Here is a 25,290-nt window from a genome sequence, read left to right as displayed (position 1 = left end):
TTGTAAGTTTTTATTTTATTCTTCAATGATACACTAATTTACCACTCCTATGTTAATTTATTTATTTTACTTATCATTTAAAAATCTTATGTTATATTTACATAATTTATGTTTTATTTTACACTTAATATTAATTTACAAGCTTTATCTTATATTTATAAGTTTTCATTTTGTTTACCATTGATATACCAATTTATTACTCTTATGTTAACATACTTGTTTTATCCTTTGTTTACAAGTCTTATATTTTATTTACATAACTTATGTTTTATTTTATACTTAATGTTGGTTTACAAATTTTATGTTATATTTATAAATTTTTATTTTGTTTATCAATAAAATATCAATTTACCATTCTTATTTTAATTTACTTATTTTACTTTCCATTTACAAGTATTATGTTTCATTTACCCAATTTTTGTTTTATTTTACGCTTATTGTTGATTTATAAGCTTTATGTTATATTTATAAGTTTTTGTTTTGTTTACTATTGATACACCAATTTATCACTCATACATTAATTTAGCTGTTTTACCCTCTATTTACAAGCCTTATATTTTATTTATATTATTTATGTTTTGTTTTACAACTAATATTGATTTACAAGTTTTGTGTTACATCTATAATTTTTTGTTTTGTTTATTGATAATACATCAATTTACCCCTTTCATGTTGAATTTCTTGTTTTACCTTCCATTTGTAAGTTTTATATTTCATTTACACAAATTTTATTTTATTTTACACTTAATATTTATTTATAAGTTTTGCGTCACATTTGTAAGTTTTATTTTTTTATTTTTTGCCAATAATGCACCAATTTATCACTCCTACATTAAGTTGCCTATTTTAACTTCCATTTACAAGTCTTACTCTGTTTACATAATTTATATTTTATTTGACATTTAATATTGATTTACAAGTTTTACGTCACATTTGTAAGTTTTTATTTTATTTGCTAATAATACACCAATTTACCACTCCTATATTAAATTACATGTTTTAAGTTCCATTTACAAGTCTTATACTATATTTATATAATTTATGTTTTATTTTACACGTAACGTTAATTTACAAGTTTTATGTTAAATTTATATGTTTTATATTTCATTTACATTATCCATGTTTGATTACAATATTAATGCGGCCGTGATTTTAATCACAGCATCATCAAATGACCCTTAGTTAAGATCGAACAAGTAAGCAAGCAACAATAACAATGATGGTAAACAACAAAACGTGTATGGTATGGTTTAGCCTATGCATATCCTACGAAACCAACGATTATGTGCTTAGAGTTTATCAAATTTGTTATATTTATTTAAATGAATACTTTATACAATTGTTAGGAGTAGTTATGACATTTCTCCTACTTGTAATTTCTCTTCATACTTTACATTTCGTTATTAAATTAATTTAATCATTATGGGTATATAAGTAAGTTTTCTTAAAAAAAATTCCCAAAATATTTAAAATTTATGGTTAATATCAAGACTATGGTAAGAATAGTGAAATAATATATAAAACTAATACTATTATAACTAGGATGACAAAAAAAACCCAATTCGGACCAGCTCATTACCATAGGCTTTGACTCGAACCTCCACATGAGGACTTGTAAAAAGACTTAAGGAAAAAAGCTCGGGCTAAGCTCAAGCCCTCAATTTTTTTTTTTTGAAAAAGTAAATTTATAAATTAGAATAATAAGTTAAAATTTAAAAAATAATGAAAAATAAAAGAAGAAAGCTTAAATCCCTAAATCATATATCAATAATAAATAAAAAAACCTAAAATTATAATCACTAAACTCTATTTTAAGTATTAATTAATTAAAAGGGTACTTAAATTAGAGAATCTAGTATTAAAAAAATAAATATCTAAACTTTTATTTGTTTCGTTTTCTTTATTTATGATTTATTTTGAAATATTTATTTTCTTTAATTTATTATTGATTATTACAATTTATTTATTATTAGCTCATTTCAACTTCACAATAATTATAAAAAATTGGAAAAAAAAAAGTGAAAGCCCAAGTCCGACCCTTATACTTGTCCTTTTTTTAAGCTAAGGACCAAGCCCACATTCTGTCATTCCTAATTTTACATTCAGAGAGTTTGGATATATTTAAAAATATGAGGGGTGTTTCGCTTAATTTATCTAAATAATAGTGGTTATCCTCATTTTTCTATAATTGTTGTTAGTTGTGTTGTATAAATAATCAACTGTAAAGAGATTCAGTTAAATATTTTATAAAATTTAGTTTAAAATGCGTTATGAGTTTTGTAAGCAGTCATATATATTTTATAAATCTTATTATTAAAATATCATAAAAATTTAAATGATTGAGATAGTCATAATATTAAATAAAATTTATTTACACATTTATAAACACGTGTAACAACAAATTGAAATGGGCAGTGATTGATTGATGATGATCATGTTGTTTTGGTTTTTGGCGTGCGTGATTGATTGACAAAGAAGTTTATAATTAATGACGATAAGTTTATAATTAATTGTTGGTGGTGTTGAAAAATAAATAAATGAAAAGAAATAATAGATTGTGATATTTGATTTAAAAGAAGAACGAGCGAACAGTTTCTGAATCCTCCTTTCTCTCTCTACTCGTTTTCATAATTCCCCCCCTTTTTTGTTTTCCTCCTTTCTTTCGTTCGGTATTTTAAAGAGTTCTGCTATTTACCCTGGGTCAAACCTCAAAATTAATGCAAACGACGCCGTTTCGTGAATTTTTTTTTTATTTTTTATCTCCATCAAACGACGCCGTTTGCTATGCTTTTCATCTCTGTATCAGCACTGCATCAATTGAATTTGCTAAGTACTTCTCGGTCCCTTAAGCCAACAAGAAGCTTGAATGAACACTGTACCACAATTTACAGGCCGCGAGAGAGAAAATGAAAAGAGATATATTTCTTTTGCCATTTACATCTCATATTTACAGAATAATGCCCTCAACTTCCCCTACAAAAATTCTTGATCATCTTTCCCACCCCCTTTGCTATTACACACTACACAGATATAATCATGTGATTTCCTTGAACTTTTCCATTTTTATCTTTGTTTAAGGATGAATCCCCGAGTTCAAGCTTAATCTGCAACCATTCATCTGACGCTGACCAGAGACCAAAAATGGATAGGACAAATTTTTACAAAATTTTCTCGTCCACCTTGACAACCTCGAGGACTGTGGCGTTGCAAAAGAAGCATCTCAAGCAATTTAGAAGATGCCGACTTATGCAGCCATGACATGACCGATGGGAACACGGCACAAACTGTGCATCTGCTTCACTTGCATAACAGATGCAGCACATGCCAAGAAAGAGGAATGGGATTTCAAGATTGTTGCGCCAAGACGGGAAGAGAAGCTCGGGTAAAACGAAGAAAGAGGTTTGTGAACAACAGAGAAGAGGGCTTTTTGCAGAGGGGTAAAACGAAGAGGAAGACAGCGCGCTGGGATCTCGTTGCTTTGGCCTTTTTTCTAAACCAAACGGAAGAGAAAGAGAAAGCAATGGTTTTGCCTTAGCCAAAACGGCGTCGTTTAGGGAGAATGAAAGAGGGAAAAAAAAAAGATGAAACGGCGTCGTTTGGATGGGTTTTGGGGTTTGACTCGGGGAAAGTAGCATTTTCCTATTTTAAATTGGCTTATAACGTTGTGTTTTTTTTCGTCCCTTTTTTTTTTGGTGGGGGGGGGGGGGGGGGGGGGGATAGGGGTTGTTGGAATCATCAGGTGATTCTTTTTTTGAAACGAGAGTAAGCTTTTTACACATTTACTAATATTAGGGTTGGGCTATTTAAACCCACCAAATTATTCAATAAAATTATTTACTAAATGAACCCACTGTCAAATTTTGAAATTTTATATTTTACTCAATAAACCCACTTAAATACCTAATATACCCTCATTAAACCCAGTTTTTATAATAATTGTGATTTTACTCATTAAACCCATTAAATTCATTAATAAACCCATTAAATTCTTCTAAAAAAATTTTAAAAAAAGAAGCAAAAGGAAAGGAAACAAATTTTTTTTTTGACGATTTTAGAATACATTCATGATGAAGCAGGTTACGTTAAAGTTAGCATCACATATGCATCGCATATGCATCCAACATATTTGCTCTTCGGCATGTTCCGCATCAGTTTATGAAATTATATTGGACTAAAAAACTGAAATCATAAAAGGAATTATGTTAGATGTTATAATTCTAGAATTAATATTTGCTATCATGTGGATTAATATTTGGCTATTTGATTAATGCTCGGCTATTTTTGGACAATCCTCGTCTCTTTTGGTATTGAAGGTATTAAGGGTTTTCTGGGTAGCTATTGTCGTGGTTGTAGAACACGTTGGAGGGTATTGAATTTGAGAAATTGAAGCAACAGAAGCCATTTTTGAGTTTGGTTGGTGAAGGTAAGGCTGGGTGTCAGTGGAGAGTCAAGAATGGAGAAAATAAACGGAAAAAAACAAAAATCAAATGTAAATAAAAAAAATTCATACTTATTTGTGATTCAAATTATTGTCAATATTGTTTTGTTCCTTCATAAAATCAATATCCATCAAATTAACAACAACCAATTTTGTTACTCTGAATTGAATCATACATGCCCATTTAATAAAAATATATGACTTGACAGAAGAATCAGACATCTTGATTATTTAGGATTTAATGAAAATATGATTAGAATTCAATAAAACTATGTTAAATATAGAGATGGGTTCAAAGAGTAAAAAATTTGTTTTTTTTTTCTTTTTTATTATGTTCTAAGCCCATAATTGTAATTTAATTTAGAGATATTTTAATCATAAAAAATTTATTTTTAAAAATGGGTTTATTGAGTAATTTGGTAGGTTCAAATAACCCCACCCATAATCTTATTGTTAAACTATTATAAGAATTTAAATAACTGAAATAGCTATAATATTAAATGAAATTTATTTACACAATTATAAATACATATAACAACAAATTGAAATTGCCAACACCAATTAAACATTGATAATGCTTCTACTTCATTGGTGCACCATCCAACTACACGTCTTCCACATGCCACTGCTTTACCTTGGGACCAATCAAATCAACTCCAATCAATTTAGTCAATAAATCTTGAATTTTCACATCCCCTTGCCGCCAGCCCCTCTTCCACTCCCACTTCTTCATCTTAAATTTATTTACACAAGTCCTCTTTAATAATAATAGTGTATGAATATGATTTTTAATTTTTAATTTTTATTTATTTATTAACCATTAATTCCCATATATATTATTGCTTGAAAAAAACAGATCAGATCAGATAAAATCTTAATCTATAAGGACTAATTGGGGCAGCCAATAAATCCATGCTTCTTTATATCACCTACAGCTAATTCGTATTATTATTAGCCTCTACTGTCCTCACGCTTGCATTTGAACGAGTCAACAAACAAAAACCTCAACTTTGACTCGTTCACCACAACCACATTCCACGTCACCACGTGTCAATATATTATTACAGTACGTTATGTAACACCAACCCGGTGGGATTCGTTCAGCATTACGGCGAAGAACTTCCTCCTCCGTCTGGAGTACTTCCTCGTACGCTCTTTTTGTCTCTTGTCTTTGTCTTGTCGTAAAGTCAAGACTCAAACCAGAGCTTATGTTGTAATGTACGTCGTTTTATCTAGGGAGAGAAGAGGGAAAAAAATGAAAAAAAGCATGTTAAACTATTAATTCGGCTCTCTCTCTCCCTCTCGCTCTCCTCCTCTTACTAGTAGTGATTCAGTATTTTTTAGTTTGGACCCAGAAAAAAAAAGAGAAGAAATTTGAAAGCTTTCATCTTAGTTAAGGTAAGGTTAGTGTTTTGTTTCTCTTTTAAGAATTTATATAAATATATATATTTTTAATTTACCCATATGATACGAATATGAATATAGCTTCTTCTTCGCTATTTTTTTTATTTTTATTTTTTACTCTTTATTTTATCATGGTTTTCTCAGCAGCAATCAAACAGTGATTATGTTAATAGCTTTTCATTTGCAAGTTTTGTTATTGTCTTACTTTACGATTCTGATTTTGTCATATAATATTATTTGCTTTTTAGATTTCTTGAATAATTTTCATATTAATGCTTTCTGATTTTTTATTTTTTTTTTGGGAACAGGGTAAAGTAGTATTTAATGCCATTCTATTATTTTTAAATGCAGTAGGAAGAAAATAAAAATTGGTGGAGTTTTGTTGTAAAATTTATTACCAAACCTGTTCTAACTTGACTGTTAGGAACTGAAGCTACCCTGCGAAATGCGCTCTAAACAAACCAAATCGAATTAGATTATATGTTCCTCAATGGGGGAGCCAGATTCTAGGGAAAGAAAGAGAGGGAGTGGAAGGCTGAATTTCTTGTAGGAACAGGATTGCATGCATTTTCTCTTTAAGTAGGAGTTCGAAGGATGCAATAATAATAATGTAGGTGGAATATTGTCTGTGACAATGACAGAAATATAAAACCAACTAGTTTCTTGAGGGAGATTGGAGGGTAGTATTTTGCTTCTTACAAAAGTTTAGAAGAGGAGCTGTTTCAGTATCTGGCTGGGTAAGAAAGAAAAGTTGAATTGTGTATATATAGTGAGGAGTGTGGTAGGCTGCTAGCTGCAACAATGAATTAATTCTAGAGTCTCTCTTATGCACTAGATAGGAGATTTTCCAGGTTCCCTCCGTTGCTCAAGTTCCCTGGTATATTGTTCACTAAGTTTTGATTTATATAACTCAGACCTTTATACACTTTACCAACAAATATGTCTTTTCACTTTTTTTTTTTTTTTTAGTTGGAATGGTTTGTTTTTGCTAAATATGTTGGAAGCTAATTTTCACTCTTTGTAGTTTGTCGTGCACTAATTGTCAGGAACAACCAAATGTGGAAACTGACTCTGCAGCCTCAAAGAGTCGTAAATGATCCTCCTTTCAAGAGTTTGAGTTTGAATGGTCAAGAAGGAAATGTAGGATACTCTTTTTGGAATTGAATCAATACTTCAGCCTCCATTTGTTAACATTACAAGGACAAAGACGGGTACAGAAATAGCTACAAGAAGTGATTTTGGTGTTGAAATTAAAAACAGGATGGAGAAGCTTAACCAGCTGAAAACTATTCCAGCGAATGAGCTTCATGAGGATGTCAGGCTGCCTAAAATGGTTCAGAAGAATAATAACATGTCAACTTTAAGCCTACCAGATGAAAAATATACTGCAGAAAAAGTTATCTCATCAGAAGCTGATGAAACTCAAGATGCTACTCTCACTTTTTCCTACAGAGAGGATAACCTCTCTAGAATTTCCCTCTCCTCACAGTTTAGTGCTCCTATCAGTCGATTGAGAAAAAAACTTCTTGTTCTTGATTTGAATGGGCTGCTAGCAGATATAGTGTCTCCTCCTCCAAAGGATTGTAAAGCAGACAAAAAAATCGCAAGGCATGCAGGTGAGTATTGATGCCAAATCATCTGTTAACTCATTTACCTTGTCATCTATCATTAGACTGCTCAAACTAATTGGAGTGATTTTACTTTTTCAGTTTTTAAGAGACCCTTTTGTCATGATTTTCTGAGGTTCTGTTTTGAGAGATTTGATGTGGGGGTTTGGTCCTCAAGAACCCAGTACTCCTCTACCTTTATTATCTTTATTTCAAATTTCATCTAACTTTCTTTGTTAATTCATGTTCACTTTATGTTTTCCCTCTATTGTGTTCTGGAGAAATTACTGCTCTTCTTTTTCTTCCAATTTCTAGTGTTCCTGTATCTATTATTCAGTTTTATAAGCTGATTGCGGGGCATATAAATTTGTGACAGAAAAAATGTGGAAAGAGTGGTCGACTTCTTGATGGGAGATATGAAGCACAAGTTGCTTTTTTGTTGGGTAGGTACCTGACTATTTTGTAGATTTGTCAGTAATAGTAAATTGTCACATGATAGGAGGAATTTACAAATTATGTTACTCCTTTCATACTATTATTGTCTAACATAACTGCACATGTTCATGCAAGGAACACTCCAATCCTGTTGATGCATTTACAGCACTGTAATTCTCTAAATATAGCTCTTGTGAATCTCCACCCTTGATGAATATTCAGGATTTATCCTACTGCACTGCAACAAGTTTTAAGGCACTTGAAAACAAGTATAAGGCCTTGGTGTTCAAGGAATTGAGGAAAGTTTGGGAAATCAGTGATCCTAATTGTCCTTGGGCTAAAGGAGACTATAATGAGTCAAATACTGTATTGTTAGATGATTCTCCCTACAAGGCATTGCTTAATCCTGTAAGTTTACTGAATTCTTGTTTTCTTTTTCCTTTTACTCCATTAATATCACTCTATCATTTGATTTTGAATTCATGCCCTAATTCTTTCAAAATTTGTTTTAACTTTTACCTGATAGCCATACACAGCAATCTTCCCTTGTTCATACAAATATCAGAATCCGAGTGATAATTCATTAGGTAAGAAGTCTTTGATCTGATATTGCTCTACATTCTAGAATGGCGACGAAATGTGGACTACCCTACGTATATTCTTTAGCTGCTGTCTTTTGGCCATCTTTTGGACATATGATTGCACAAGTCTATGACTATCCTTGCAACGAAATTATCTAAGATGGTAGAAATACTGCATTACTAGTTGGTTTGTTTTGTTCCTTTTAGAGTTTATTTTATTTTATTTTATTTTGCTTGTATCTTGAGTTATCTGGTTAGCGTAAGGTGTAAGCCAAGGCAAAAGAATCAAAATTTAAATACAATGCAGGTGCAGGGGGTGATCTCAGAGTTTATTTAGAAATGTTGGCTGAAGCTGAGAACGTACAGAGGTTCATTCAGCACAACCCATTTGGTCAAAGTGCCATCACGAATAGGAGTGAATATTGGGCCTTCTACCTCCGAGCTATGAACACTATTTATTTTGCCAACTAAAATTTGTTGCGAGTCACAGAGTCAGAGGTTTGGATAGAATTCAGCTGGCCGAAAATAATGCTGAGCTTAAGCAGTACGGAGTGAGCATTTTGGGCATGGCTATTCCTTGATATGGCATGTGGAGGAGCTTACCTGCTGTCTTTCTGGGAAAATGATTGCAGAGGATGCAGTAATCAATCTCACTGTGGATTGACCTTGTAAGAAGCCACTTTCAGTTAGCTGGATTATCATATTTATCAAGGAATTAAGGGAAAATTATAGAGAGAGATATTACTTGTACGAGTTCCAATCAACGGTTTCTAACATTCTGTCCTTGCCATCAACTCAGATACCACCATTTTGTCAACCAGAACCAGGATGGATGGAACTAGCGTACGGATTTGGGTTTTATGCGTCACCCAAACTTCAATACTGATATTTTTTCTTGCAGTTCATATGAGTCATGTCATACGGACTGATTCTATTGAGTCCTGCATCAATTTATCATGAATCTCGCAGTCACACCCATTCATCTAATTTTCGATTACCTAGTATTTTAATACAAGGCTGTTGAAAGTCTGTAGTATTCTAACTCCTTAGCATGCCCTAAATTCTTTTCTTGCGATTGCTATGCATTCATCAGGGAAACCCTTTCGCATTTTATATTCACATTTTTTTAATCTCATTTCTCTTATGGTAGCCAGATTGATAATAGATGTATGCAATTAATGTGATAATTTCATCTCAAATATTATAATTGAATGAACAACTACAAATGAAATGTGAATGTGATACCAGTGAAAGAATAGAGTGAGTAGGTGAACGAACAGAAGTAATCATCTGAACAAATTCAACCATCAATAATTATTAAGAAAATAATGACCGCACAATTTTATTAAGTGAAGATGTGAACTTGCTACTTGTTGGATTCAAAACAAATTTTAGTATATATATATATATATATGACAGACTCCAGCATTGATGAGGAGCCGGAAAATTTGATTATTTTTACGATGGAGCAAGCCACACGAATTACGAGAGGATGACTTCAATAATGAAAGCCAGGTAACATAATTCAAACAGGACGTGGCCAAACCTAAGATAAAGATCGTAAAGATATGACTGACAAAGTCTACGACTTTACTGGCTTGCTAATTGGCATCATGTTCTCTTCTTCAATCCTCAATCATTTTCTTCTCTCTGCTCAGAGATTTGGTATTGACTCTAATCCAATTCAGGACCCAGTTCCCATTCCCCCCACTTGTACCTAGCTATCTACTCCACATAATTAAAATTATATATACGAATTAAGCATATATACCTAAATTAAACTCTGGTATTAATTAGCAGGATTCATTCCAAGTCTAAACCTTTTGTGACATCTAAATATATAAGTCTTACACCAAGTAAGTTATGATATATATGAGAATGTTACATCGAATCCTGAGACAATATACAGGAGAATTGATGTGTGTGTGTGTGTTACTATGAATATCTATTTCCCCAGAAAGAAAAGAACCTTCTTAATTACTAAATACAAGCAGCTGATGATATCATAATAGTAAGCATGATCAACTGGGCATGTGCAGAGATATATAGTTTAGGATTCTAATAATGAACTGGCAATTTGATAGTATGATTTGTTAATACATTTTTTTTTTCTAATATTGGCCTTCGTCAATCTTGTATAGGCGTGTTACATGAAATAAATTAAATTATTCATGCCACTTGTACCAGAAGCGCTTTTTTCTTCAGCGGCATGAATGGTTCTTAGTACACGTGATCGATGCAGATAATTGGTCTTATAATTTATATAGTATGATATGATGACTTTGCGTGTGCAAGTTCCATTTCGTTGGGCAACAAGTCCACAAGCTTCCCAAGTGCAGTGCATGTGCCTGTTGCTTAGGTTTGTGTTAGGTATTAGGGCCACTCTCACCTATCACCCATTTGCATTTTCAGATTGGGAAAGAGATGCTTGAAGGAATTCTTGCTTACCAAGCTTAGATCGACAGGCTAGCTGGATTTCAAAGCTATCATTCTCGTGTGAAATTAATGCAAGATAAGATGGAATCTTGACTTACCCCTACCGACGTTAGAGGTATCATCATATTGAATGTGTATTAATTAATCTTTAACATGCATCATCGCAGTATCATTCCTTCCCCTTGTTTTATGGCCACACAAACTAGGGTAATTTTCATGAAACATCTTAGAATTTGAGTAGGAACCTGCCTATGGCTTTCAATAAAATATTGAGTTTTGATAGTTCTTAATTTTGGTTTGTTCAAGCGAAATGTGGATAATTTTACCACAACAAATTAGCAGTAATTAAACACCCATTAACTAGTAAGCTAATATTGAGATGGTGATATGGTGGAGGACTAGGGGATGTGTGGGGGACATTATGTGGCAATTATGATGGGCCGATATGTAAATGCCTATTGAAACGTTGTTTAATTAGAACTAAGAAGATGATGGTGAATTTATGATTTATTAGTTTGTGGATTGGACCGAATGAAAATTTTGTAATCCGCAGATCAATCCGTAAAATGATGGATTGGATATGAATTGAGTCAAATCCGCATCCGATCCGCAAACATATGGATTAGATTTAGATTGAGTTTAACCAATCTGTGGATTGGATTGTATTAGATTAAAAATTCATAATCCGTAAAATCGTGGATTGGATATGGATTGATGTTCGATCCGCGAACACCCCTAATGGTGATGAAGATAGAAAGTATTATTGGTCCCTGCTGCCCAATGAAGCTATGGCAACCCTCATGTGATAGTCTCACTTTTTGCATGTGCTTATGCTCCTCCCTTTTCAATTTCAACTATCTCTATCAGCCCACTTTCATTGACATTGCATGTGTCTAATAATTAATTCTCTATCATTACTATTATATTTTAGGGTTTTGGACCAGAATTCTATATATATATATATACATCCTTAACATTTTCCACCACTTTCATTAATGTATGTAATTAATTAACTTTCTTATTGGAAAATTAATTTGTGAGTTGGTCAGAACAGTTTTATCATTTTAACAAAATTAATTGTCAAAGTATTTGTGTTATGCGCATGGTAAGGCATTGTGTTCTATAATTCTCTCGATTTAGGAAGAATAAATTGGCAAGTAACAGCACGTGATGCTCTTTGTATTATAAAGTATGAATATATGACCGATTCTAGCTAGCTAATTATTATAATTAAATTATCAACTAAAAGTCAATTTTCAATTTTTTTTTTTACTTTTATAAGATTTCGATTGCATAGAATTATTATTACATTAGATTTTGTGGATTATGACTTCGAATAATGGTATGCAATGGTATGTATAGCTTTGTGTTGCTTTCATCGTAATATATACACACACACATATATAATAATTTTCTGATGAGAATATTCTCATTTTAATAAAGTGAGAATGCCACTAATAAAAAAAAATTAAATACACTAATAGATAAAAAAATTATAATTTGTAATCTATAGTTTTATTTTGTTAAAGTGAGGATACACACTAAAATGTTTCGAAAAGTAATAATCAACGTTTAATTTTCACTTTCGATAATTAATCATCTTGATCTTCGTACTTATAACAACATATGTATCACCAAACACAAACACAGGCAGGACGACCAATTTAAATGGCATGCATGCACCAATGCACTAATTATGCATGGTTGTTATGTTTTGTACATTTTACTCCAAAAGATTGTTTTATTATCTTATTTTGATGCAAATCAGTATTGTATTACTCTCTAATTCTCATTTTGTAAATTGCGCATGCTTGTGATAATATATAAGAACTAGTACTTCAAATATAAACCAACATCCAAAGTTGTAGGAAAGGGATGGCATGTTGCATACACACACACACATACTCTTTCATCTTTAACCCAAAAGGATTTTAAAATTATAAGTAGTATTATAGATATCCCAAAATTTTATCTTAAAATTCAATTTCAATTGATATGATATTTATTCATTAATTGGTGATATAATACAATTAATTTTGCTTAGAATTTATGAAGAATCATCAATCCAAAGGATGCTTTGTAGATGGTGTACTTCACATATGACATATAAACCCAAAGCATGCTTATTTGCTGCTGTAATCAAATTTAAGAGTATTGATCAGCGGGCTACTAATGTCCCTCTCTTTATATGGAGTGCGAGATTTATAAGATTTTCTGTGGATTTTATCGGACAACTCTCTTTACCTCGTCAAAACCCATCAAATTAATTACCTAAAGATCAATCTTATAAGGAGATATGCGAAGATTTTCTTTCTTAATTATATACTCTAGAAAACGTAAATACTTTGTCGTACAATGCTATTAGAAAATTCTGATTATATCAATATTGATAAGAATGTTAAGGAATAACATGAGTACTACACGAACGTAAATGTTAAACTGATAATGTAAGACTAGTAATAAACTAAATTAAGGTGTATTAACACAGAACATTAAATGAGCAGTAACAAAGAATGACTACGGTTAGAATGTTGTTTTATAAACAGCGTCCCCACGGCACCCATGGATGGATTCCAATTTCCAGCTTAATTTACAAGAGTAGGAAACGAGGAATTAAATGAAAACAATCCAAATAATTTACAGAAAGAATAGCCCAAAAGTGATTTGCCACGTAAATGTTAAAAAAAAAAAAAAGCTGAAAAAGTTTGATAAGAGAATCTAATGACTAATGGCGGGCGGTGGTCACTAGTCAGTAGTAGGGTAAAACTGTTCGAGATGCGAGTATGGACTAAGGAGGGTAAGAGGATTGGTGGAAAAGGTGCTTAGGAAAAAGAGAGATAGTTAGCAGGCTTTCCAGTACACAAATCCACCTTCGGCTTTATTTATAAAAAAAAAACAAAATAAAAAATAAAAGTAACGATAGGGTATTTCTTTCTGTCATTATTATTATTATTATTATTATTCATTTTCATGCACTTGCTGAGCTGACAAACTCCACATGCTCATGTTGTAGGTAAGAGAGGTCCAGATTTTCAGACCCACAAACATTATTACTATTAATTTTTGTCCACATGGAATGGAAGGGAAGGCAAGGGAAGTGGGAGAAGTATGACCTTCTATTCTATTTAGCTGATCTAATCATAATCACCATCACTCACATTCTCATCTCCTTCCTCGACTCTTATTTTCTTATTATTATTTAAAAATAAATAAATCTTTATTCTGATCATTAATTCAGTGTTTATTGAGATATTGACATGCAATGCAAATATTGTTATATAATGGTCCTGCATTATCATTATTATTATTTATAGCCTCTAGCATTCTTGCTGCTGCTGGTGCTGCCTCTCCTAGAGAGAGCCAAAAAACAATTACTTCATTTGTTTGTGTGAGTGAGTGAGGAAACCCAAAAAACATCTCTTCTTGGGTCTGCAAAAAATACTTCCTGGCAGTATTTTCATTTTCATTACACTATCCTGTCCTTAGAAGGTGGGCGCTGGCTTGTCTTGGCTTGGCTTTTGGTAATTATTCTTAACTGTTTTCGTGTTGGTGTTGGTCCCCAGTCCCTGTATCTTTTCTTTCTTTCTTTCTTTCTCTTCCCTTAATTCACACAGCACACAGAAGTAGCACCCATCCATCCCCATTTCATCATTTTGGTTGCTTTTGGCTTTTGCAGAAGATATTGTCCGCCTTATTCTGTGAAATTTAAAGACAAATGTTTCATTTTCATTGTTAAAGATTTTATTATGTTGGGGGGTGGGGCTGCCTCTCTCTGTGTGTCTGAGCACCTCTCTTTTTCTCTTTAAGAAAAATCTGCTCTTTCATTCTCCTGTGCCACTCCATTCATTAAAATTCTCTGAAAAAACCACTACCACCGCAGCTCAACCCTGAACTCTAAAAGATAAAGCCTAGCTGCTTGGCTGCTCTAACAGTGCTTATTACCCAAAAAGATAGAACTTTTGCATACAAATAAACAACGTAGCTAACACCTACACTACATACAGCACTACTGGTTGATGTTAAAGTTGCCATAAACACGATGGACAAGAGGCCCTTGGATGGTTTTATGTCAATGTATGATGTTCGAGTTATTTATTATAAATTCTCTTCCCTTCAATTTTTTTTTTTTAAAAGAAAAATTCAATAATCAATATATATCACGATCATCTGGGTTAGTTTCCCTTGGAATTTATCATTTGTTCTCCGAGTTAGAGATGGATGCTGAAAAAGTAAGTTAACTATAACTTGTAACATTTCTTGATGTCAGGTGTTGAGAAGTGAGGAAGATGTCCGCAAAGCTCCTACATTCCTTATCAGGTGAAAGCCCAGATCTGCAGAAGCAAATTGGATGCATGAGTGGCATTTTCCAGATCTTTGACCGCCACCATTTCCTCAGCGGCCGACGCTCTCACCACCATAACCGCAATCACAATCACAAAAGGCAGCAGCTTCCTCCCCCTGCAGGTATCATGACTTACGAATATCTATATAAAATCTGTCAAGTTACTTCCATTTTGAAGCCAATTATGTATTTTACCAAAGCAACACAGTTTCCAAGAGGTTACAATTGTGTTAAATTAATTCCTGTAATATATATACATACATACATACACATAGATGGATATATGTTTCATGATTTTAATTCTTAGACATTTTGAAAGTTCAACATCTCACATCAAATTTGCTCCAGCTTCTTCAGGAGGGCAAGGTCATGGAAGGAAAAACCTCAACACTGCATTACAACGACCCCCACCAACAGTAAGAATTTTACTATTCAAATTTCTGGAAAATAAAATATCCATCTATGAAGTGAATTCAACTAATTAAAAGCTTAAGCTAATGCAACTTATACTTGCAGGAAAAGAATCAGAAGAAGGCCGTGAAAGAGAACCAGAGGACTTCCACTGAATCATCAATAACCTCTTTCTCATCTTCCTCTTGCTCGTCTAGTCTCTCATCCATAGACGTGAAACAATCTCACCCAGAACCATCATCATACGCCCCAAAAAATGTCCCTGGAAGCCCCACTGGGGACTTACCAATTTCCCAACCAAATAATTCTTCGCAATTAACCCGTCAACCTGTTGATTTTCAAGATGTTGTCAAGGACTCCATGTACAGAGAAGCCAGGGAGATATCAATTAGAAATGCCACCAAAGCCAATGCTGGGGGCCAAACCTTGAAATACATGGATTCTCCGAGGCCTTTGCAGCAGCCAAAATCGTTCAAGTCCAGAGATTCAAGTCAAATTGAATCATTTCGGGTTCTTGCAAAACTTCGAGAAGCACCATGGAGTCCCAATGAACGGAAAGATAGATTTGCAGCAAAGGATGCTCCTCGGTTCTCTTATGATGGACGAGAATCACGAGAATCGATTAAATCCACCATAAAGCTCAAGGAGCTCCCAAGGCTATCCCTGGACAGTAAAGTGCACTCCATGAGGGGTTCTACCACGGAAATGAAATCAAATTATCTCCTAGGGGATATGCAGAGAGTCAATGGGAATAGCAGTATCTTGAACCAGCAGCAAGAACCAGGAAGTAACAAACGACCATCAAGCCTGATAGCAAAGTTGATGGGATTGGAAGCTTTCCCAGATTCCACGTCAACCAACAGGAATCAGCCAAATCAAAATGAAAGCCTCCCAGATGTACAATTTGATGTCATTTCAGGATTATCAAAGACAACTCTTAAAAACAAGCAAAATCAAACATCTGGCTCCCCAAGAAATTCAATCAAGGAACCTGTCTCACCCCGCATAAAAAATGCCAATTCTGTGAAGAAGCCCACCTCAAGCTCTAAGTTTCCAATAGAACCTGCTCCATGGAAGCAGCAAGAAGGGAGTAAAGGTCAAACACCAGCTTCTCTGAGTCGAGAAACTCCAACCAGAGCCTCAAACTCCTCTCTTTCTGTTTATGGTGAAATTGAGAAAAGGTTGGCACAACTCGAGTTCAAGAAATCCGGAAAAGATCTTAGAGCTCTTAAACAAATCCTTGAAGCAATGCAGAAGACTAAAGAGATCTTAGAAAGCAGAGAAGAGGATCAAGCTTCTAGCTTTGCGTCCCAAACTGGAGATAACAACAGAGTTGATCCGAGCTCAATATTAGCAAATTCCGATAACCTAAAAAGAGGCAACCCAACATCAACCAAAACTAAAAGAATTTGTTCTCCAAAAGGCTTTAGATCTCCAATTGTGGTTATGAAAGCAGCTAAATCCATTGAAAAAAACAGTAATCCTGCTTCCTCGGCAATTCAAAACGAGAGTTTATCAGGTTACCAATGCAGAGCTGGCAGAAAGGAATCTGTCGAGAAGCGAACTAAAGATCCAACTCAAAGAAGCAATTACCTTCAGGACCCTTCCAGCCGACCCATTCATCTCACAAATAAGGATACCAGAGCCAAAAGTTTAAGATTGGGACAAACATCAAAGAGTTCTCACCCTACAACTGGAAAAACCAATTCGAGGAAGTGTTCCGAATCATTGAACCCAAGACTAGAACATAAGGAACTCAAATTGGAGAACCAATCTCATTCCAGAACGCCATCCTCAGATTTGAGCAGATCTAGAAGGCAACATATGGAATCAGGTCCTCCGCAGAGACAATCTAGATCCAAATCTCAACATTTAGGACAGAGTGATGACCAATTGAGTGATATCAGTGTAAATGTGAGATATTTGACTCACCAAGGTGATGCCAGTTCTCTGCAATCTGGGAGCTATATCAGCATGGGCTCCTATGTTGGCAGTGAAGTCTCAAGCACTGATAGATCTGATAAGATCTCTGGTGCTTTCTTCCTGCAACATGGCCCAACAGTAAGGGTAATTACTCTTACACATTCAATTATTATTTGTGTCATCTTATTAACAGCTTTATTTGTTTCATCTTATTAACAGCCTCTTTTTTTTTCCCCCCCTCTCATTCAGTATCCAGCAGCAGGGTATATTGGAGACAAATCAACTGCAGAACCAGGAATAGCAGGACCTGAACAACCAAGTCCTGTTTCTGTTCTCGAAGCAACATTCTACAGAGATGAACCACCATCTCCTGTGAGAAAGATATCTCATGCCTTTACAGGTGAACCTTTTTTAGACATCATATTTACTATATTAAGAATAAATTGTAAAACACTAGCCATATTGATCGATGTGTTCACTAAATCATAGCAAATTAGTTGATTGACAGTTTTTATTTCCACCAGAAAAAACCATAAATTGAAAACAGTTATTTGCAAGTAACCATTACAGGAAATAATAGTTGCTTGCCTGAATGATAACCTGAGCTCCCAACTTAGTAATGCTATAGGTTCCTTCTTTATGCTTCAACCACTAGCAGATAACATCTTTTCAATCTTAGCAGCAAGATTGGAAAAAAAAAATTGATTATCTTATGCACATAAAACAATCAAAAAGACCAAAGATTTAAATGTTACATGGATCATACCAGCACAATACACCCATGTAAGTTCTTGTGTCATAACACCAAAGAGTATTGAAGAAAATTTAGAACGATACGAAATAGAATGGTAGATTATATCTATTAATGACGGTAGACTTTTAAATTGACACTTTAGATCATACTAAACTAAGATACAAAATATTGAAGAAAATTATTAAAGACAGAAATTAGGAGTTTTGGACTGGTAACAAGGTAAATGATGAGAAGAATGGGAAAGAGGGAGCCAACTCTCACAGCCGCTTTTGAATTTTGATAAAGGGTCTGGGTTCTTCATGTATTGATTTTGTTTTCATTTTGAAGCCACAGATGATGAGGCAGAGTGGAGCCCAGTGGATTTAAATCACATAGCCAACTGCAGGAAAGCCCGCTTCGGCTCTGCGAATGATTATAATAAGCTACAAAACATGAAGCACTTGGATCAGAATGATATGCATATCAACCCCACACATGAGAAATCTATCACTGATGAAATTGCACCCAATTTTGAAAGCACAGATCCAAACCACAGATACATTTCAGAAATATTGTTAGCATCAGGTTTCCTCAGAGATTTTGAAGCTGACTTCATGAATATCAAGCTCAACCCATCTGGTCACTTAATCAATCCTAACTTGTTTTTCATCCTGGAGCAAACCAAGGCGTGCATCAGGCTTCCAAATGATTTGCACAAAGGTAAGAAGATTACCAATGCAGAACCTAACACTAAGAAAGCACAGAGGAAACTCGTATTTGATGCTGTTAATGAGATTCTAGTCCACAAATTAGTGTTGCAAGAGTCTTCCAAGAAGTGGTTCTCACCAAGTAAGCTGGCTCGGGGAAGGTCAAGTGGAGAACAACTTCTGAGAGATTTGTGTTCAGAGGTAGATTGCCTACAAGCTAACAACTCTAACTGCAACTTAGACGGTGATGATGACAGTATGACAAGCATCATATGGAAAGATCTGAAGCATGGATCAACAGATTGGACAAATTGTTCGAGTGAAATTACATGGTTAGTCTTGGATGTTGAGCGGTTGATCTTCAAAGACTTGATAAGCGAGATTGTACGTGATGAGACAGCAAGTCTGCAAGGCCACCCTGGTAGGCATTGCAGGCAGCTTTTTTCCAAGTAGTGTTTGTCGTGTAATAGTTTTCAGCTAGATATTTAAATTACCTCATTTCTCTCACTTTCTAATTTGAGGGGAAAGGCTAGTCTGTTTAATTTCTTTCTTGTAATTTAGGGGAAAATCACAATAATCCTAGGGTGCAGATTGAGCCTGATTTAACAATGTATATCTCTAATATTTATAGCATACATGTAATTAAAAGTAAATGCAAGTAAGTGTCAAAAAAAGAAAAGAAAATGTAAATGCAAGTATACCCTCTCAGAAGCTTTTATTCCAGCTATGCTTGTCTAATTACCGTGTAACAGGATCAACAACCCTTTCTGTTACTACTTCTAAAAAAAATTAAAAAATAAAAATCCGCAATAACTAAATCATTTTCTTCTGGCTATAACAACTACACAAAACAGTCGTACATCCACAATCTTCATATATTCTGTACAAGATGCACAAAAATATTGTTACAACATTACTTACTCACATCAGTAAAATGTTGCCCTTTTCCCTTTTTATACCATTGACAAGTAGATTTAACACAAAGAACACAATTGCTGTAAATGGGTTTCAATTTATATTTAATGACATCAGAAAAGCATAGAAGGTTTCGGTAAGCTCAAAATTTAGATGCAACATTACCACTGGACCTTTGTAATTAAACTGAAACTATCCACTATAAAGGGAGAGGTCAGAAGTCCAACCCATGCATGGATAACCATTGACAACATAGAGTGGAAGAAAGTAATTTGTTGCAGAGTACAAATAACTTGAATGATGAGAACATTAACCCAAATCATTATATTTTGAGGTTAAAACAATTTTATATGCTTGCTACATATATCAAACGTTTTTATTTTTCCATACGATGATGGCTACTTAAATAAACATCAAGACAAGATGCTTAAATGCAAAAGTTCTCAAAAAGGATATACTGTGGAGAAAATTTATGTTGATAACATATCTAAAATACGATGCATCTAGATATCAGACACAATAGTTATAATGTCTTTACATTGTTCAACAACTTTCATCAAATAAGTAAAACCAAGTAATAGGATGGTAACATAATTCCAAGGTTATTCAGTACAATTCCACATATCATGGAGAGATCAAAATTAAAAGATAATTACCAGAATTCAGGTAGTTAAACTGATGAACCTTATAGAGAAATTTGACTTTAATAAATGACCCACGGCATTCCACAGAAGCTGATTCTTCACATCTGACAGATCAGAAACTTAAGTTGTTCAACACTTTGCATCAAATGAGTAAAACCATAACAGAGCAGCATGTAATTCCCAAGCTATTCAATAACAATCTACCAGAGAGATCCCATGGAATGAGACAATGACCTGAACTATTCCGAAATAGAAAACGACAACAAATACCGAATTTCATTACTGAGATACATTTATATTATTCCTAATTTTTTTGTGACTAGTGACAAACACCTGTGAAAGTGAAAACTTCGCCAAGTCAATGTATTAACAAACAATTTCAAAGATTATACCAATAGATTCATTTGATTTAAATGCTAAGATAGGCTTCAATTACCAGAATTCACATTAAAAGTCATCCTCACTTCAATTGTATGCAAACTAATTCTTAATCACCAAAGGGAGATTAATAAATACAATTTTACAATTAAAGGGTAACCGTGATCGGTAAACATAGCATTCCTTCAAATTATCGTCACAACCAGCAACTAAGAATAAAGCTTGAAAGTTGTTAGTCAAGAAATCCCACAAAACTAGGACATCTCTGTCATCAGGATTGAGTAAAGCCTCCACAATCAATATTCACAATATATAAATCCTGATGAGTAAAATCATTTCTTTTGAAAGTGTTTGCAAATGTGTGATTATTAATCTGATAAAAGATTGAAGAGTCTTTGAAAAATATAATTCTCTGTCTCCCTCCCCCTTGAATTTGGATCCAATGCTGATCTTTATGTGCTTACCTTTCCATTATCTTCTGCCATACATTCATTTATAACAAAATATGGCGGAGATATAATTATTTATATATTCTTATCTGATAACTACCAATCAAATATTTCTAAAAGGTCAGCACAAAAATAAGATCAACACTAAATCTAAATCTCATAATCTCTTTATAAAGTTGCCAATCTACCCAAGATTCCCCTAATGAAAGTGGCTCTCAGAGAAACAAGTACATGGATTATGATCCAACACTTATACAATTAAGATATACCATGGCCCCAAATCTTTCCATTTCACAGATGCAATCCTGAGTTTTTAATCTTTTCATATTGATCATGATGAACCTATTTTAAAATGATTGTAATCTTATTTTAACATACTGTTGGCATAAAATATTCAAGCAGTGTAAATAATATTTTTCATTTCAGTGTTCTTTAACAGTAAGGGAATGCATCAAGTTAACAAAGAATATTAATGAGGCCTAGAAGATGATGGTAAATATATCCTACTTTTAGCACATTCATAGAACAAGTCACTGATAATCAAATACCCTGGTCTTTATTAACAAAAAGTTTAACACTATATTACGTGTAGAAAGATTCAATCACAATCAGAACATTATACAACTGCAGAGGAAAGAACAGATCAACAGAATGAGGGAGAAGTGGAGATAGCCGAGTAACCATTCAGTATCTGATCATAAAAGAAGAAACAAGAATTCAATTAAAAAGAATCACAGAGATGGTTTATCAGGCAACTGACATGCACCTACCTCAAAAACATGTAAGAGCGATAACATTCCATCTTAGCAGTTTGCAAATCATATGCCCCTCATGTTGACTACAATGGAACCAGCTGCTGCTGTCAGTTTCATTGACAAGTATACAACTCTAATCAAACTAAAATATTTTACATCTGAGCCAGCTCCCGTGAGTTATCCATAGAATCTTTCAGAATATCTTCAGGTCGCCCTTTCTTTCGTCATTCTCATTCTCCTTGCAAAACCATGGATCGATTTTGCCACCATCCATGTTCTGTGGACTAGATTTTAGTGGCTTAACTAAAGACTTCTTTCCAACTCCAATCTTAAATTGCACTGGAGGCCTCTGGTCCAATTGAATGTTTTTCTGTTCCTCCCTGGATTCACAGAACCTATTCTTCATCGCTTCAAGAGCTGGAGCAAACGTCTCCATCACTGAAATATGATTATCCACCACATGCTTTTTTGCAACAGGATTTTGCAAAGCTACTTCCTTTGAAAGTTTAGCTGGAAGAACCACAGAAGACACTTCCTTCTCCTCAAAATGTAAAGGTGCAGAAAGAAATGGATTACTTTCCACTGTCTTTTTTTCCTTGGAACTATCTCCATGGACAAATGAGGATGGACCAGATTCAGAAAACTGACGCTGCAAATTCACCATAGACATTTCCATCTTTCTCTGCTGCTTTCCCAGTTCAATCTTTTCTGTATAAGAATCACTTGCTCTCTCATTCTGACTGGGCGATTCAAAGTAAGTCTGAGGATCTGGGAAAGCAGGCAACCAGGCTGGAATATCTTCAATAGGCGGCTCCTCACCAATCTGCAAAAAGCTGGACTTTGGCTTTCGATCTTTAACAACCGGAAAATGGGGTATGGCATATGCAAACGGGACATCTGTAGCTTCATTAGCATACTGACTGAGCTCCCGAACAATACCTGAACTTGCAAGACAATGATTAATATCAGAAGCACCTGAAAAGCCTTGGTCTAATCCCAAATCTTCTAACCCTTGAAAGATATCAAAAACATTACCCTCTGCTCTACCAGATAAATTAGCATAAAAGTTTGCAGCCTTTCCTACACTATTTATGTATCGAACTGCAATGTCAGCCAGTTTCCCAAGTGCAGATTGTTGAAAAGTCTGAAAACCCACCCTCTCACATATTTGAGCAACAGCAACCTTGGCAATTGCTTGGGAAAAGTCATCACCACTAAATTTTCTCTTTGTGTGCGGCTGTTGGTGCTTACTTCCACTCTCCCCACCTCCATCGCTCATATTCAACTCCTCATATCACTTTTTTGCTCCTAGTAATATTTGCAAAAGCAATATTCCTTTCAAATAATCTCCAAATTCTCGCATTGTTCACTCACTACTCATTATTTTACCATCTTTGCCATTTTAGGTTCCTACGAAAAGGAAACAGAATAAAAAATTAGTGAAAAAAAAACCAAGACTTTTAATCTTCCATTTCACATTTCACATCAATGATTGAAACCCGGAAAAAAAGATAACAAATATTATTATAATGAGATCGTTCTGACACAAAAATTTGCCAAAGAAAACTTCTAATTGATTATTGCGCCAAATCTAAACCCAAAAATTCAAACTAGAAGTACGAACATGACGAATGATAAATCAAAAAAAGAAATGGCTGAGCAGAAAGATGCTTACCGGCTAACTTCTAGCGACTGTTAGCAACACCAGCATTGAAGAGCCGAAATTGAGCTTAAAGGGAAAAAAAGAAAGAAAAAGAAAGAGCTTCGGCAAGATCACCGAAAAGAAAAACCCTAATTCTAGAAAAAAAGGTCAAACTTTTGAATCGTAGAATTTTTTCGAAGCAGGGGATTTAACATATAATACGTAAATTAAAATAAAAACCCTATTAGAATCTCAAAATAAAGGAAGCTGGCGTTCAGAGAATCGGAGGTCTACCTTTTATAGACGGCAAAGTGAAGTTGCTAAGACTTAGTTGTTTGATATACTAAAGACAAACTAAATGTAAACTAGATTGATATCAGATGCCTCCGTAGCATAGTGGTAGTGCGTTCGCTTCGTAAGCGAAAGGTCGCGAGTTCGATCCTCGCCGGGGGCTTTTTTTTTTTTTTTTTTCCCTCTTCTTCTTTAAAGTTTAAACAGCCCAAAGTTTATTACCTTTGGAAACTTTCTTGGGCTTCAATATTTAAAAAATTCCCTATATTATGTTCCGTCCTTAATTCAAAGGATATCAAAAAGCAGCATTTTAACATTCATATATATATATATAATAAAATTGAATCTAAGACAATTTTTCTAAATAAATTATTATAATTAATTAATTAAGTTACCTAAAAAATTAATTTTTGTTTTGTCCACCCCTCCCTTTTTACAATTATTATTATAATTCATCAACCATATACTTCTTTTCATTTATATTGAAAAATGTATGAGATCAAGCAGAACACTAGTGCTAAGGATTAAAACTATTTACTCTCTATCCCTTATATATAAACCAACTTTTTCTTTTTCACATCATTTAATGGTTACGTAAAACTTTTTTTTAAGTTATAGTCTAATAAATCTGATTCGCTTTCCACCAATATGAGAAGAATTTGAATCTCAAACCTCCTATTGATACCAAAATATGGGCCAACAATAAGAGTTGAGAAGGAGTTATTTTACTTGTGGAATGAGCTATGAGAGATATGAACGTCCTTAGAACTGTCATTGTTGAAAATGAAGAGCTCGATGGTCGGGATCTTGTAAAATAATAACCCGTCAAGGGTCGCCGAGGGCGTTACTGGCATAGATCCTCCAACACTTAAGTTATAGATCAAGAACAACATAATAACAGATAAATAATAAAATACTAAGAGAAAGGCTTGGAGGATATTGTATCCTCTCCTCCAATATACTTATTTCTCTATGTAAACCTTTGAGTGATGATCTCTTTATATAAGAGAGACGATCAATAGTATAATTAAGTTAGAAAACTTATCTTTTATCTTGTAGGATTCTAGTTTGGTGAGGATTAGAACTTTTATTGTTTAATCTTATTTACATTATGACATGTTATTAGATATGGATCCTTAACTCAGGGGGCCCATTCATTTATGTCAATGGATCGAGTTAAGTAAAAGTATAAGCATAAC

At 33.8% G+C, this 25,290-nt stretch overlaps 3 protein-coding genes and 1 non-coding gene across 26 annotated transcripts; 3 read left to right on the top strand and 1 right to left on the bottom strand.

Moving 5' to 3' along the window:
* Positions 1–5,382: 5,382 nt before the first annotated feature.
* LOC102611990 (uncharacterized) lies at positions 5,383–9,582 on the top strand. Of its 10 annotated transcripts, none has more exons than XM_006482706.4 (7): positions 5,397–5,836; positions 6,889–7,458; positions 7,552–7,633; positions 7,826–7,892; positions 8,107–8,292; positions 8,411–8,471; positions 8,773–9,582. In XM_006482706.4, exons 2-7 carry the CDS (start codon positions 7,104–7,106, stop codon positions 8,934–8,936), a joined length of 915 nt encoding a protein of 304 aa, XP_006482769.1. In that variant the 5' UTR covers positions 5,397–5,836; positions 6,889–7,103; the 3' UTR covers positions 8,937–9,582. The 10 variants fall into 10 exon arrangements, 7 of the variants coding, with proteins under 7 accessions (XP_024955792.1, XP_006482769.1, XP_006482770.1 ...); XM_006482707.4 differs by having other exon boundaries at positions 6,867–7,458; XM_006482708.4 differs by having other exon boundaries at positions 5,397–5,841.
* A 4,556-nt stretch (positions 9,583–14,138) lies between these two features.
* Positions 14,139–19,755, top strand: LOC102610798 (protein LONGIFOLIA 1). 5 transcript variants are annotated; one of them, XM_052443850.1, is made up of 6 exons: positions 14,139–14,390; positions 15,169–15,365; positions 15,592–15,659; positions 15,760–17,721; positions 17,827–17,977; positions 18,659–19,755. In XM_052443850.1, the coding sequence occupies exons 2-6, from the start codon at positions 15,188–15,190 to the stop codon at positions 19,468–19,470; spliced, it is 3,171 nt and encodes a 1,056-aa protein (XP_052299810.1). In that variant the 5' UTR covers positions 14,139–14,390; positions 15,169–15,187; the 3' UTR covers positions 19,471–19,755. The 5 variants fall into 5 exon arrangements, with proteins under 5 accessions (XP_052299810.1, XP_052299812.1, XP_052299809.1 ...); XM_052443852.1 differs by having other exon boundaries at positions 14,139–14,422; positions 15,760–17,715; XM_052443849.1 differs by having other exon boundaries at positions 14,140–14,422.
* Positions 15,461–24,091, bottom strand: LOC102611692 (transcription initiation factor TFIID subunit 8). 10 transcript variants are annotated; one of them, XR_008055855.1, is made up of 5 exons: positions 23,834–24,091; positions 22,174–23,568; positions 20,589–20,680; positions 17,248–17,697; positions 15,461–17,137 (listed from the first exon to the last, which is right to left on the bottom strand). XR_008055855.1 is itself a non-coding variant. In XM_015531623.3 (2 exons), exon 2 carries the CDS (start codon positions 23,435–23,437, stop codon positions 22,352–22,354), a length of 1,086 nt encoding a protein of 361 aa, XP_015387109.1. In that variant the 5' UTR covers positions 23,438–23,568; positions 23,834–24,091; the 3' UTR covers positions 22,073–22,351. The 10 variants fall into 10 exon arrangements, 1 of the variants encoding a protein (XP_015387109.1); XR_008055856.1 differs by having other exon boundaries at positions 15,461–17,022; XR_003065978.2 differs by having other exon boundaries at positions 15,461–17,506; positions 17,587–17,697.
* A 91-nt stretch (positions 24,092–24,182) lies between these two features.
* Positions 24,183–24,254, top strand: TRNAT-CGU (transfer RNA threonine (anticodon CGU)). The gene has a single exon. It is a non-coding gene; the product is annotated as a tRNA-Thr (tRNA).
* Positions 24,255–25,290: the final 1,036 nt, after the last annotated feature.

The sequence above is a fragment of the Citrus sinensis genome, chromosome 6, assembly GCF_022201045.2.
Source record: "Citrus sinensis cultivar Valencia sweet orange chromosome 6, DVS_A1.0, whole genome shotgun sequence".
NCBI classification, from domain to species: domain Eukaryota; kingdom Viridiplantae; phylum Streptophyta; class Magnoliopsida; order Sapindales; family Rutaceae; genus Citrus; species Citrus sinensis.
This window is presented reverse-complemented; position numbering and strand designations above follow the sequence as displayed.

Excerpts from the sequence above, each read along its gene's own strand:
- LOC102610798 (XM_052443850.1), top strand. The coding sequence starts at position 15,188 with ATGTCCGCAAAGCTCCTACATTCCTTATCAGGTGAAAGCCCAGATCTG. Across the intron at positions 15,366-15,591 it reads GCAGCTTCCTCCCCCTGCAG|CTTCTTCAGGAGGGCAAGGT; the intron begins GTATCATGACTT and ends AATTTGCTCCAG. Across the intron at positions 15,660-15,759 it reads TACAACGACCCCCACCAACA|GAAAAGAATCAGAAGAAGGC; the intron begins GTAAGAATTTTA and ends TTATACTTGCAG.
- LOC102611990 (XM_006482706.4), top strand. The coding sequence starts at position 7,104 with ATGGAGAAGCTTAACCAGCTGAAAACTATTCCAGCGAATGAGCTTCAT. Across the intron at positions 7,893-8,106 it reads ACAAGTTGCTTTTTTGTTGG|GATTTATCCTACTGCACTGC; the intron begins GTAGGTACCTGA and ends ATGAATATTCAG. Across the intron at positions 8,293-8,410 it reads ACAAGGCATTGCTTAATCCT|CCATACACAGCAATCTTCCC; the intron begins GTAAGTTTACTG and ends TTTACCTGATAG.
- LOC102611692 (XM_015531623.3), bottom strand. The coding sequence starts at position 23,437 with ATGAGCGATGGAGGTGGGGAGAGTGGAAGTAAGCACCAACAGCCGCAC.